Raw genomic sequence first — 14,494 nt, 5'->3', positions numbered from 1 at the left:
TTAATTGCTTTAATTTCCGTAGCAGACTGGAAGAGGTTACGGTGTCTTTTATAGTTTTGTCTAGTGATAACTGTGAGATGGTAGTGGCCAAGAAAAGGAAGAAATCAAAGGTGACTGCATTTCTAAGCATGCCTTGTCTTTCATAATAAACTAGAAGTCAAATTCAAGCATTATAGATATTTTCTCCATCTTATGATTGACAGTCACTACTGTTAAAGTCATAGATTCAGACACATTGTAAATAAAACAACTACTTGTATTTGACTAATTTATGTGAAACTCATTCTTCGTTATAGTTTTTTATCTTGAAAATTGAGTTTATCTAGAAATCAGCATTGAGTCTGCTGGACATTTTGTTTCATTTTACTTACTATTTATTTTTACTTAAGTTTCATTATGCAAATGGTACCTGATTCTTAGAAAAATTGTAACTAAGTCAAAGAGAAGCGAACAAAAAACCTTTAATAATTATACTATCTAGAGATAAGTGTTGTCACTCTTGGCTATTTTTCTCTCTGTGTATGTTTTAAACAAAATAGAATCATTTAAAAACATAACGTATGATAAATATCTTTTCAGTAAACAGACTTCTAGCCATCATTGTAATTGTAAAGCCTGGGGTTCTCTATCCTCATAGTAACACAGGCTAGAAACCTTGAGATCATCTTTGATGAGTCAGTCCATCTCCCTCATCCACTACATCCAATTGGGTATCAAGTCCCCCCACATCTAACCCAGGGAAACTCATGAATCCATCTGTCCCTTTCTGATCCCATTATATTTGTCCTGTTCTGCCCTCTTCATTTCTAACCTAGAGTGTTGCAGTCATTTTTTACCTAATTACCAATCATTCATACCTACACTTTTTCTGAACTGTATTTCTGATTGGTTGCTACTATTAAACTCCATATCATGATTTTTAGAGTTCTCTGCTAGCCTTTCTTTTAACCTTACTACCTGTTTTTCTTTCTTTTTTCCATCCTTCTTTCTTTTCTTTTCTCTCTTTCATTATTTTTCTGCCCCCTGAAATATTTGTACTTCTTTATATATTAGTAATATTGCTTATTCTGTCCGAACATGCCATGCATTTTAATTGCTGTTCTCTCAGCTTAGAATATCTGTCTCCACTTTTGAAAATTACATTTCACCATCAACCCTGGATCAAATGCCACCTTCTTTACAAATCTTCCTTAATTTGAATTAGCAGCTCTCTTTTCTGCTCTTCCATTGCATTTTCTATATACGTTATATTCTGCATTAGGCTATAACATGCCTGTCTTCCTCCCACATATATATTTTTTTCATATATTTTAAAAAGACACATTTTATTTAGTCACATAATTTTATCAACTCTTCACATCGACAGTCACTGCTGAGTAGTCTTCAAGGAATATCAAGACATGATACTTTCTCTTGTTTAAAAGAAAACACCAAGTACAGTTACAGCCAAATCATAAATAAAATATTTATTTCTAGGGGAATTTTCAATGGTATAATTTTAAGTATCTCTTTCTTATGATGTTTCCCCTTTTAGGCCGGATCAGTGCATGTAAGAATTCGACGGGATGCAAATGAACAAATGGTTCTTGCTCATGTGACCAACAGGCTGTACACTCTAGTGTCTACTTTGACCGTTCAAATTTTCAAGGATGATTGGATTAGACCTGCCTTACTGTCTGGGCCTGTTGCAGCCAATGTCCTAAACTTTTCAGATCATCACATAATTCCAATGCCTCCTTTAAAGGGTACTGATGATTCAAACCCTGTTACGTCGACTCCAGCTAAACCTAGTAGTCCACCTCCAGAATTTTCATTTAACACCCCTGGAAAAAACGTGAGCCCAGTCATTCTGCTCAACACCCAAACAAGACCTTCTGGTTTGGGTCTTAATCATGGACACACACCTTACAGTAGTAGCTTGCTTAATCAAGGACTTGGAGTTCCAGGAATTGGAGTAACCCAAGGATTCAGGACTGGTTTTACAAATATGCCAAGTAGATACGGAGCTAACAATAGAACTGGACAACCAAGACCATGATGTACTGCAATCTAACTTATTTTTATGAGGAACATTGACTCCTTGATTCCATTTTATTTACTAATCCAGCTGTGCACCGACTGTTCAATCGTTTACTCTAAATGATAGAGAATAGTAGGTTTGTTCACATTACATGAAACTGATGAAAGTACCTTTTTGTAAATGTATTTGGGGCTGTGAGAACCTTCTAAATGTTATAGGGTTTGAAATTTAGGCTTCCTTTAGAAAGCGTGTTTCTCTGAATTTAAATTTTGTTATTTGCTTTTGTAGTTGATTGCAGTGTGATAGACATTATAAGAGAACCACTTGATGGAGCAAATCTGTCACATTATTAAAAGTATAATATTTTCTTCAATGAAATTTATAAACATGCTTCTTGAATAATGACATACATTTTAAGAATGGAAAAAAACATCCATTCTGAAAGTAAAAGTCTCTTTTATAGTTTTCCAAACTTAATTGCTACATTTTTTTTGAGGTCCTCCTGATTTATGTCTTGCAAAAGAAAGAAAAAGTTTTTATCAAAAATTTTAAAGCATATTCTGTCTAGCATAATTTGAAATTTTTAATTATCAAAATTTTTTTAGTTTTTTCATTAAAATATTTCAGTACACTTATAAATAGTCTGTGGTTCTCAAGGTGTTTTATTTTGGTTAAATGAATACCAAATCCCGTGCAGTGAAGGAATCCAGTTTTCTATATAACATACAATCAAATTGATATAATGAAACAAAAACAAACCCCCAAAATACTGACATAATGATGGAATTTATCTTTTTTGTCACCTTTCCATTGGTTGACTTTACTCTCTCACTTTATTAACAAAATATATCAGATATATTACCAAAATATATAGAATTCCATGCATAATGTGGGATTTGATATCTTTTCAAAGTTGCATAAACAATTTGAGTTAACATTATATAATTTTACCAAAACATAATAGATCCTACGTTATAGAGTACAGTATTGTTATATCTGTAACAGGCAATTTCCAACTTATTTTGTTTTGCTTTGTCAAAATCATAAATTGTTAACTGTGATGAAGTGTGAGAATCGTGTGGATTATCTTGTTTTTTGATTATTTTCCAAATGCGAATGTTAAGGACTTGCCAACATGGTCAGTATTACTTACAAAAAGTATCACAAGCAGCAGTCACAAATTACCTGAGGTAATTTTTTAAATTTAATCATGAGTTTTGTAATTAGAGTTTTAAAAAGGTATTTTGAGAGTGGATTCAACTTTTCTGGAATCTAGTACTCCTGGAGATTTATGATTTTTCCAGCCATCAGCCAGCTATGTAGAGAAGATTTTTGTTTTTGTAGAATTTGCAAGTTGCTTCAATCAGCTCATCCTCTTTTAAATATGAGCAGCACTTCCAAATCTGATTTCACAGTGGAATAACATCCAAGAAGCCATCTTTGTCAAGCAGAGTTATAGTCATCCTGTAATAAGTGGCCATGTCCCAACTTTTGCTTGGTGAGGAGTTTGTCATTGTCTTTAACATCCGCAACCCTGTTCAGGCATTTGACCTGCTGAAGAAATAGAGCCCACACTACCTTGACTTCTGGGAAAAATGAAATTTTGTAAATGTAATAAGGCAATCTGTTCCTTGTCCTTTGTCTTATGTTCTCCAACTATTAGTATACCTATTATTGGTCTACTATTACAGGGTGATTTTTCCTCCATTGACCTCATCTAAGTGGGTCACGCATGAAATCTGAAGAACTGCCATGTACTGAGTGATGATTAAGAGGTATGTGCTGCCCCCCCCCACCGCCGCATGTCTTCTCCATTCTCATGAGATTTTTAAAGTGTACAGAACACAATTCTGCATGAAGTTAAATGCCTGTTTCCTCATCACCCATTCAGAGGCAACACCTGTGTAGTTGTCCCACCAAAGGTGCTTTGATACCCACCTGCACTGTTTAAGAAGTTTGCTGTGGGTTTTGGAGGAATTGGCTCTACTTCCTGAAATTCACTGATGCCAACTGCTATAGGTGACATTGGTCATTCATGATTATATAAAGAAGTCTTATTTGCCAAGCTCTGGCCAGATTCTGGATATGAAAACAAGAAACTTGGCCAACCTAGGACTATGGGCAATAGCCTTGCTGGTAAATCTTGCCACAGAGTCACTTGAAGCCAAACAAGGAAGTTTGAATTGAATATTTGGCCCATTGTTTGTGATTAAGAGCAAGTTCTATGGAGTGTAATTAACCCCGTCTCAGAAAACGCCATACTGTAATGGAAAAACACTGGACTAGAAGTCAGGAGATTTGGATTCTGATCCTGACGCTGCCATTATGTAAGTATTTTGTTACTGTGGGCAAGTCATTTAACTTCTCTCTGCTTTATCATCTATAAAGTTGGGATGGGAATGGATTAGTTAATCTGTAAACTGTCAGCTCTAAATTTCCTTCCAGTGACTACCTCAGCATACAGGCCAAGTGTTACCTACACCAACACCCAAGCCATTAATTTGAGGTGCCATGAGTATAGAAGGTGAACTGCAGGTTAAACACCATTTAGGTTTTTGTTTATTTCACACTGGACTTAAATCTGTTAAGATTAAACAGATTTTTCTTGGACTTCTTTCTTTGTGGGGAAGGATTATTTTGGGTGGTATTGGCAAAAAGTTTAGGACAGGGTACCTTTAGCTTCCTCGGGTACAAAAGAATGGGGTACATTTTTCTTTCTTCCTTAATCTATAAAGATAACAGTTGGAAATACATACATGTATAAGCAAATGGGGAGGTCCTGAATATCAAGCCTCTGATTAAGCTGCTTGTGAACTGCCAGTTTTTTGCTTGACTAAAGACTGCTGATCTCTTTGGGAGTCTAATCTGCTTATATGAGAAAATGCTTTTTACATCCCAAATTGTTGGAATCACACTGTTTGAATAAAGAACGTACATAGAGTTTTCTCTCTGATCTTAAATAATTTTGGCTTGTTTTTTATTCAATAGCAATTTATTGGTAATTTAATTTAGTTCAGCAAATACTTGTTGCGTATCCAGTATGTGCCAGGCACTGTACTAAGTAAATATGCATACAGTATATCAATTTTTGTGACCTATTCCCAAGACCAACGGGAATACAAGGATAAACGATATCACTTCAACTACATGGTAATCCTACTTGTGATGAGACACAGAATAGCTCATGTTGTCCAACTGCCCCCCACTTGCTCCTCTTCTTTGCCTCATTTTCTTGGCATTCTCCTTTTATCCTCTTGCTTTTTTTTTTCTTTTCTTTTTTTTTTTTTTAATTTTTTTTTTTCAACGTTTATTTATTTTTGGGACAGAGAGAGACAGAGCATGAACGGGGGAGGGGCAGAGAGAGAGGGAGACACAGAATCGGAAACAGGCTCCAGGCTCTGAGCCATCAGCCCAGAGCCCGACGCGGGGCTCGAACTCACGGACGGCGAGATCGTGACCTGGCTGAAGTCGGACGCTTAACCGACTGCGCCACCCAGGCGCCCCTCTTTTTTTTTTTTTTTTGAATAATGAAACTAAGGAAGCAAATTTCCATGGACGAGGCCAGCTACAGAGGTCATGATGTCACACATTATCCTGATACCAGGAGAGGAAGACAAAGTTTGGAAAGAGCAAGTTAGGCAGACACTGTTGAGAAGGATAATTTTTGTTTTAATGTTTATTTTGAGAGAGAGAGAAAGTGGTAGCAGGGAGGGGCAGAGAGAGAGGGAGAGAATCCCAAGCAGGCTGCACATTCAGCACTGAGGCCAATGCAGGGCTTGATTTCACGAACCATGAAATCATGACCTGAGCCAAAATCAAGAGTCAGACACTTAACCGACTAAGCCACCTAGGCCCCCCAAGAAGAATAATTTTTAGGCTATATAATGGGTTGTCATATACATTCAGACTCTTGCACTGGATGAGCAAAGATTTTTAGGTCACCAGGCTAAAAGTAATGGGGTCCCCAGAGCATTCATGGGCTTAAGGTGACTTTTATTTAAGTTACTAGTTTAAAAGCACCTTTAATAACACTAATATCATCATCATCAAACTGCCACCCAACAAGCCTACCTTCTTGCAAAAAAGTTAACTTAGATAACACATGGCCAAGTTTTCTGACTAATGCTGCATCAGGTAAAAATCTTGTAGTACTGAAGTCAAAAAAAACTAATTGCTTAAGATTCTGAAATACGTTCATGAAGCCAAGCCATCCATCACTGCTCACACAATTTCCTGCCAAATCCAGCTGCTGGAAGTTTTTCAGAGGTTTCTTTTCAAAGAATGCACCTGGGTGAAAAAATAGAAGTAAGTATGTTAGAAGTGAAATAATTTTTTTAAGAGAAATGGCTGTTTGAACCAGTCCTTTGCTTCAGAAAGAAATTAGAATTCTCTATAGATAGGGCAGTTATTATGAATCTGTTCCATTATGTTTACAAGTTATATTTGTCCTAAAGTGTAAGGGAATCTGATAGATAGTAATTAGTAGCAATATAGCAAACCAATATAAATGAATTACATATTTTTTTACTTTTCCTGATTCTTCCAGGAAATGGAAAATTGCTTTAAAATTAAAGTGTGAGGGTCACCTGGGTGGTTCAGTCAGTTAAGCATCCGACTCTTGACTTCAGCTGAAGTCGTGATCCCAGGGTCATGGGATTAAGCCCTGCATTGGGCTCCACCCTGAGCATGGAGCCTGCTTTTAAGATTCTCTCTTTCCCTCCCTCTGCCCCTCTCCCACACTTGTGTTCTCTTTCTCTCAAATTAAAAAAAAAAAAATGAGGTATGAGAGATGCTATTAAATATTTGTCACTGGTTTCAAAACTAGAGTCAGACTTCAATCTTAAGTCATTTCCTCTTCTTGAGAAGCAAATACTAACTGTTGTTTCTTTGAGTATGGAATGTTCCTAATCGTAAGATTAAGTGAGACCCTTTCAGTATCTCAAGATTTGGATCTTTGGGATTGCCTTTTTTTTTTTTAATGCACCTTAGGCTCTTCAGGAACTTCTTCCATTCCTTACAGAATAGGGCACTCCTACAAAGAGAAGGTGGACATCCTAGCCATGAAGTCAAAGTCAAACTCTAAGGAGTAGAGGGGTCAAAAAAAGTAGGTTTCTGGGTCTGAAAGATTGCACAAAACAACACCCACCTGCCTAGACTTCTCGCTTTGGGACTATTAACAGAAGAGGGAAATAAAATTCTGTGTTCTGTAAGCCATGGTGTAGGTGGGTCTCTTGTTATACCAGCTTAAGCCTATGCCCAGCCTAACTCCTACATAGGGCCTCACTTTCTCCTCTATTCCTCCTTCCCCTAAGGAGCCCTTCTTTATTCCTTATAAGCAGCTTTCTCCCTGCTGTCTTGAACTTCATATTCATATCCATTCAGGCTCCTCCCCTTTTTTCATGTGCTTCCCAGCATAGCATGCACTCAGCCAAAATACTGGTTGCCACTTGTGTCTCTGTATAAGGCTCCTTCCCTAAAGAGTAGCTTTTCTCCTTCTCTACTAGCAGGAGAACAGATCTTACCAACTCACAGGAACTTAACAGAGTAATTTAAAGCCAGAATGTTTTCCTAAGTGGATGGGAAGAAGGATTTCATCATGGCTTTGATTTGCATTTCCATGATGGCTGATGATTTTGAGCATCCTTTCTGGCTCATTGACGGTTTATATATCTTCTTTGGAGAAACGTCTATTCAGATCTTTTGCCTGTTTTAAAAATTGAGTTACTTGGGGCGCCTGGGTGGCTCAGTCAGTTAAGCATCTGACTCTTGATTTTGGCTCAGGTCATGATCTCATGGTTTGTGCATTCAAGCCCCACATCAGACTCTGCCCTGATGGCACAGAGCCTGCTTGGGATTCTCTCTCTCCCTCTTTGCCCCTCCCCTGCTTGTGCTCTGTCTCTCTAAATAAACAAACAAACAAACAAACATTTTAAAAATTGAGTTGTCTTTTTATCAATGAGTTGTAAGAATTCTTTATATATTTTACACAATAATATAGAAAATAATGATTTGCAAAGTTTTTCTGCCATTCTGTGGGTTCTTTTTTCACTTTCTAGATGATGCCCTTTAAAGCACAATAGTTTGTGATCTTGATGAAGTCCAGTTTATTTATTTTTTTCTTACTTGTGTTTGGATGTCCTATCTAAAGACTTTGCCTAACCTGAAGTCATGACAATTTACTCCTAGATTTTCTTCAGAATTTTTTATAGTTTCAGCTCTTACCTTTAGATCTTTGATGCATTTTGAGTTAATTTTTTTGTATGGTATGAGGTAGGGGTCCAAAATCATTCTCTTGCCTGTGGTTATTCAGTGGATATATCTATCCTTATTCCAGTACCACACAGTCTTAATTACTGTAGCTTTGTAGTAAGTTTTAAAATTGGGAATAGTATGTATTTGAGTTTTGTTCTACTTTTCAAGATTGTTTTGGCTATTCTGGGTTCCTTGAGTATTCATATGAATTTTAAGATTAATTTGTCACTTTCTGGGAAAGAAGCCAGCCGAGATTTTGATAGGGATCACACTGAACCTGTATATCAATTTGGGGAGTATTGCCATCTTGGTAGTATAATGTCTTCTACTCCAGGACCATGGGATGTCTTTCAGTCTATCTCTTGTTTAAAGTGGGGTGTGCCAGGCTTTCTATTGTAAATTTGTAATTTTCCCCTTTTTAATTGATAAATATCATAGGTGAGATACTAATAACCTTTTTCTCCTCGAAGTTTTGCCCACTGATTTTAGCTTCCGCCAGTTGATCTTTCCTGTAACAGTTACTACTTTGAGGATTCTCTAATAGTGAAACTAGCCAAAAAATGCCTCTCAGGTTAGTTTTTCTCTTTATGGAAAAAAGTTTAATTATATCTTCCATTTATATTATATCTATGGATTATTTAGATTTTCTCCTGATTCTTGAAACAGTTTGGTAAATTATATTTTTCTAAAACATGTCTTCTTTGTCTAAGCTTTCAAATTTGTTTGTGTCATAGTTGATGGGTTTCCATATCTTTTAAACCTCTGAGTTATCTATAATTATGACTCCTTTTTTGCCTTTGTGTGTGTGTGTATGTGTATAACACAAGCAGGGGAGGGGCAGAGAGAGGAGGACAGAGGATCTGAAGTGAGCTCTGCACTGACAGGCTGACAGCAGCCTGTCTCACAAACTCACAAACTATGAGATCATGACCTGAGGTAAAGTCAGACACTCAACCAACTGAGCCACCCAGGTGCCCCAATGCCTTTGATTTTTTAAACAAACTTTACTTTTTTAGAACAGTTTTAGATTTATAGAAAAATTGCAAGCCGTACACAGAATTCCCATACACTCCACACTCAGCTTCTCCTATTTTTTAAATTTTCTGTTATCTTAGCATATCTGTTATAATCAATAAGCCAGTATTGATACTTATGTCGATAGTGTATTGAGATTTCTTTAGTTTTTACCAGTGTCTTTTTTTCTGTTCCAAGATCCCATCCAGGATTTCTCATTACCTTTAATCATCATGTCTCCTTAGGTTCTTCATAGAACTTCTTGTCTTGTGACAATTTCTCAGACCCTCGTTTTTTATTACCTTGACAGTTTTGAGGACTTTTGGTATTTTGTAGGAGTTGTCTGATGTTTTTCTCATGATTAGATTGGGGTTATGCATTTGGGGAGGAAGATCACAGAAGCATAGAGTACCATTTTTATTATAGCATGCTCAGGGTGCATGCTGTCAGCATGATTTGTCACTGCTAAGATTCACCTTGATCATCTGGGTAAGGTGGTGGTCAGTTTATCCTCTGTAAAGCTACTCTTCTTCTCCCCATTGTATACTATCACTGAGGAAGTCCCTATGTGCAGTCTGCACTTAAGCAGTGGGAGTTATACTCCACTTTCTTGTGGGCAAAGTTATCTACATAATTACTTGCAGTTCTGCATGAGAGATTTATCTCCTCCCCCATTTATTTATTTATTCAGTAATTTATTTATGTCACTATGGACTCATGGATATTTTATGCTTTGGGATATCATCCAATTCTTTATTTTATTGTTTCAGTTCCAGCTTTAACTACTATGAGCACTTTTAGTTGGTTTCTGTGTCACTTTGACTTCCTCCTGTTACTGTGGGTGGTTTTTGTTGTTTGTTTTTTGTTTCTATGTTTTGAGCACTTCCATATTTTTCTCACACTACAGGATGCTCTAGGCTTATACATTTCCTGCCCTAGTCCTAGAATCAGCCATTTTGTCAAAGTGCCCTGGTTCCTTTTATTAGAGAATGGTATTAGATTTCAAGATCTGGGTACAAGGAGTGCTTATGGCTTCTGAGGTATCATTGCTTCTAGGCCCTCTCAGCTGACAGAGCAAAGAATATGTGTATGTATATGTGTAACAAAAACTCAATTCATTCTACCTCCAGTTTCCTTCCTGTGTGTCTCCTTTACTGTGCATACAGAATACTTCAGACATTTCTGGTCGTCAAATGTGTGGAGGCTTTTCCCCCCACCAGGAAATTCTGTGCAACACCAGGTGGGTGTCCTACAAGTTAACTCAATTCTAGCACTGTCTACCTGGAAGGAGTGTCAGGTCCCACAGGTTAAGGGCTCAGTCCCACAAGACTGCTTCCATCCCACTTCAGATGCCAATCACAAGTAGTAGGTCCCCAGGTTATCCACAGTTTCTGTCTGCTTAAGCTACAAATTGGAGGTTCCCATATGCTCCTCCTCATGTTTGATTAATTTAGTGTTACAGGAAACTCTAGAACTCCAGGAAACACTTATATTTACCAGTTTATTAAAGAATATGCAAAAGATACAGATGAACAGCCAGATGAAGAGATACATAGGGCAAGGTCTGGGAGGATCCTGAGCACAAGAACTTCTGTCCCCATGGAGTCTGAGGTGCATCACCCTCCCAGTGTGGCTTTGTTTGCCAACCTGGAAGCTCCCTTAATCCTGTACTGTTGGGACTTTATGTTCAGTTTATCATCTGTAAAGCTACTCTTCTCCCTTTGCTAACTATCACTGAGAAAGTCACTATCTACAGGCATGATAAATTGTTAACTCGGTTTCTAGCCCCTCTCTATTCTTTGGAGGATGACGGGTGGACATGAAAATTGCAAGCTTCTAATCATGGCTTGGTCTTTCTGGTGACCCATCCTGGAGCCATCCAGGAGCCCACCCAGAGTGTTCTCACTTAGGAAGTTACAGAGGTTTCAGGCATTGTACCAGGAACTGGGGGCAGAGACCAATATTTATTTTCTATTATTTCACAGTATGCTATATATATTTTTTCTAGATGTAACCATATATATTAATGTAAACATGAAACGAGTCCATACTGATGTCTCCAATTCTAATCCATACCCACATGGATTATTCTAGCCTTCTTCTTTTGCTGTAGATTCCTACCACAGCAATGAAAACCCTGGGTCCCACCATCTGCCATCCATTTACTTAATTATTCCAGTGTAAATGTATATAGCAGTATCAAAATAATCTATACTCCAACTGAATATAACTTTATAAGTTAGAGTACAGTGTTTATGTGCAGTTTATTTTGCCTTTAGTTTTACAGACCACTCATTTCCTAAGTTATTTATGGCAGCATCTTTGTCCTTTATCCCCTAGTGAGGTTGATTCACATTTTGTAATACAGTTAGAGTGTTTTGGATTCCTCATTCCATCATCAGGTTTCTCAGACCTACTAAGTGATTGTTTTTAATTTGATTTTTGTTTTGTTTTTTTTTTTTTTAGTAATCTCTATACCCAGCGTGGGGCTCGAACTCATGGCCCTGAGATCAAGAGTCACATATTCTTCTGACTAAGCCAGCCAGGAGCCCCCTAAGTGATTTTCTGGTTCTTCTTTCCTTTCATCTGAGCTTCTAGAAACCCCTGAACTTTGTTTTAAACTTGAAGTATAGCTGACATATAATATTATGTTAGTTTCAGGTGTACAACACAGTGATTTGACAATTACATACATTATGCAATGCTCATCATGATAAAAGTGGTTCCCATTGGTCAGTTATTATTGACTATATTCCCTGTGCTCGCTAGGTTATACTTTTCATCCCCACGACTTTGAGTTATACAATGCAAATTCTTGACAGGCAGCATGCTCTAATTTTGAAGCTTTTCTTCTCCATATTTCTTTTAAATAAATTATTAACATTCTGACTTCAGAATTTGCATTGTATAACTGGAAGTTTGTACTTCTAAGTCCCCTTCACCTATTTCACCCATCCTGCCACCCTTCTCCCTCTGGTAACCACCAGTTCTCTGTATCTATGACTGTTTCTATTGTTGTTTGTTTATTTGTTTTATTTGTTAGATTTTAGATCATAGGGTATTTGCCTTTCTCTGACTTATTTCAGTTAGCATAATACCCTCTAGGTCCATCCATATTGTTGTGAATGATAAGATTTCATTCTTTTTTATGTCTGGGTAATATTCCACTGTCTATACATACCACATCTTTACCTATTCACCTTTCAGTGGACTTTTAGGTGTCTTCCATATCTTGGCTATTATAAATAATGCTACAATAAACACAGAGGTGTATATATCTTTACAAATCAGTCTTTTCATTTTCTTTGGGTGAACACCCACAGTCACTGAACTTTTTGCTGTGCTTGTCCAAAATGTCATGCAGTTGGTTTCATATGTTATGTAGCCTCTTCAGACTCGTTTCTCTTACTTAGCCCTATGTATTTAAGTTTCTTCTGTGGCTTTTCATGGCTTCTTGCTCATATCTTCTTACCACTGAATAATACACTATTGTGTGGCTGGACCACAGTTTGTTTATCTATTCACCATTGAAGGACATCTCAGTTGCTTCCAGTTTTTGGTGATAATGAATAAAGCTACTACTACATGTGCCTGTCTCTATTTTAATTAATGAAATTATTTATGTCACTCAATCTTCTCTTTATCAGTCTTGCTTGACTTTTTTTTTTTAAGTAAGCTCTATATGGGGCTTGACCTCACAACCCCGAGGTCAAGAGTCTCCTGCTCTGGGGCACCTGGGTGGCTCAGTTGGTTAAGTGTCTGACTTCAGCTCAGGTCATGATCTCATGGTTCGTGGGTTTGAGCCCCACATCGGGCTCTGTGCTGACAGCTCAGAGCCTGGAGCCTGCTTCAGATCCTGTGTATCCCTCTCTCTCTGCCCCTCCCCCACTCACGCTCTGTCTCTCTCTCTCTCTCTCTCTCTCTCAAAAATAAATAAACATTGAAAACAAAAAAAAGAGTCTCCTGCTCTACTGACTGAGCCAGCGGGTGTCCCAGTCTTGCTTGACTTTTATTTATTTTGTTACTCTTATTAAAGAACCAACTTCAAGCTTTATTAATCTTGCTTAGTGTATTTTTATTTTCTGTTTCATTGACTTATATTTATGATCTTGGGTTTACTCTGATGTTTTTCTGGCTTCTTAAATTAGAAACTTACTAATTTTGGTCTTCTCTCATATAAAGAGTTAAGGTTATGAGAATTTTATTCAAGCCCTGCTTTTGCTGCATGCCACAAGTTTTGGTGGTGTTTTCTTGCCATTCACTTCTAAATGTTTTTGATGAAATTGTAGCATACCTATCTGCCAAATTGTGTGATATTCCCCAATATCCTGAGTATGTGTACAGAAAAAGTTGAAATATAGGGACAACCCAGGCTTAGAATTTTTCCAGGAAAGTACATTCCAACTACTGTATCTAATTTCATACCTCACATCCACATCTCATTTTCTCCCTCCGTCTCATTAGATCGTCTTTCTTCAGTTAGAGACTCTCTCTCTCATTGCACATTCTTCATTTCACTATTGCATCTGTCACACGTACCCATCATTAAATGTTAATGCCTAAATTGACTGATAATACTGGGGACTATGAGAGATGGAGATGGGAGAGGGCAAGGCAATTGAGTGGCAATTGGAACCTGAATTGACAGAATTGGTTAAATATCTCTGAGAGTATGGAAGCACCAATATTACATTTAACATAATCTGCTGCTAAGAACTATCACAATTACCCACAAGCGCTCAGTATATTTGCTATATCTGTGATTATCCTGGGCCCTTCTTATAGAAAATGACAAGTGACTGTTCTCCCTGTCCAAGTCTCTTGGAAAAGAGGGAAAGGAACCTCTGCAGAAGACTAGGTGACACAGATCCAGAGACACATGGGAGTAGAGACAGCCAAAGTGATATGGAAACAGAAGCCCTGGATCTAGGCTGACATCCTGGGCAGGATATGTATTAGGGCAGTGTTTTTTGTAAGCTTCAGGGTGTCCCCTCCTTTAGAGGAGTGTGAAATAAATTTAATGGGTTGCAATCAGCATCTATTTTAAGTGAAACAGAACAGAAAGAATAGAAAATAACAGCTTGTGTCACACATGGCATAAGATAATCACTTTCTGTGAAACTTTTTTAATGTGTATGTATGTGTATGTTAGATCATAAGATAAAATGTATTTTTTAACTGTGGGTCATAATCAAAAACAGTTTAAAA

General features: G+C 37.4%; 2 protein-coding genes across 3 annotated transcripts in view; one reads left to right on the top strand and one right to left on the bottom strand.

The window, feature by feature from the left end:
- SLC30A6 (solute carrier family 30 member 6) overlaps window positions 1–4,980 on the top strand; it is a 45,459-nt gene extending 40,479 nt beyond the window's left edge. Inside the window, exon 14 of one of the 2 annotated variants that reach the window (XM_047068244.1) lies at window positions 1,535–4,980. In XM_047068244.1, coding sequence (XP_046924200.1) covers window positions 1,535–2,038 — 504 coding nt within the window. In that variant the 3' untranslated portion in view covers window positions 2,039–4,980. The remainder of the gene's footprint in view (window positions 1–1,534) is intronic. The other variant, XM_047068245.1, reaches the window with a different exon arrangement.
- An 836-nt stretch (window positions 4,981–5,816) lies between these two features.
- NLRC4 (NLR family CARD domain containing 4) overlaps window positions 5,817–14,494 on the bottom strand; it is a 37,088-nt gene continuing 28,410 nt past the window's right edge. Inside the window, exon 9 of the mRNA XM_047068243.1 lies at window positions 5,817–6,307. Within this exon, the coding sequence (XP_046924199.1) occupies window positions 6,018–6,307 (290 nt within the window). The 3' untranslated portion in view covers window positions 5,817–6,017. The remainder of the gene's footprint in view (window positions 6,308–14,494) is intronic.

The sequence above is a fragment of the Lynx rufus genome, unplaced genomic scaffold, assembly GCF_022079265.1.
Source record: "Lynx rufus isolate CCGP_SWC_20201006 ecotype Redwood Valley unplaced genomic scaffold, mLynRuf1.p SCAF_8, whole genome shotgun sequence".
NCBI classification, from domain to species: domain Eukaryota; kingdom Metazoa; phylum Chordata; class Mammalia; order Carnivora; family Felidae; genus Lynx; species Lynx rufus.
This window is presented reverse-complemented; position numbering and strand designations above follow the sequence as displayed.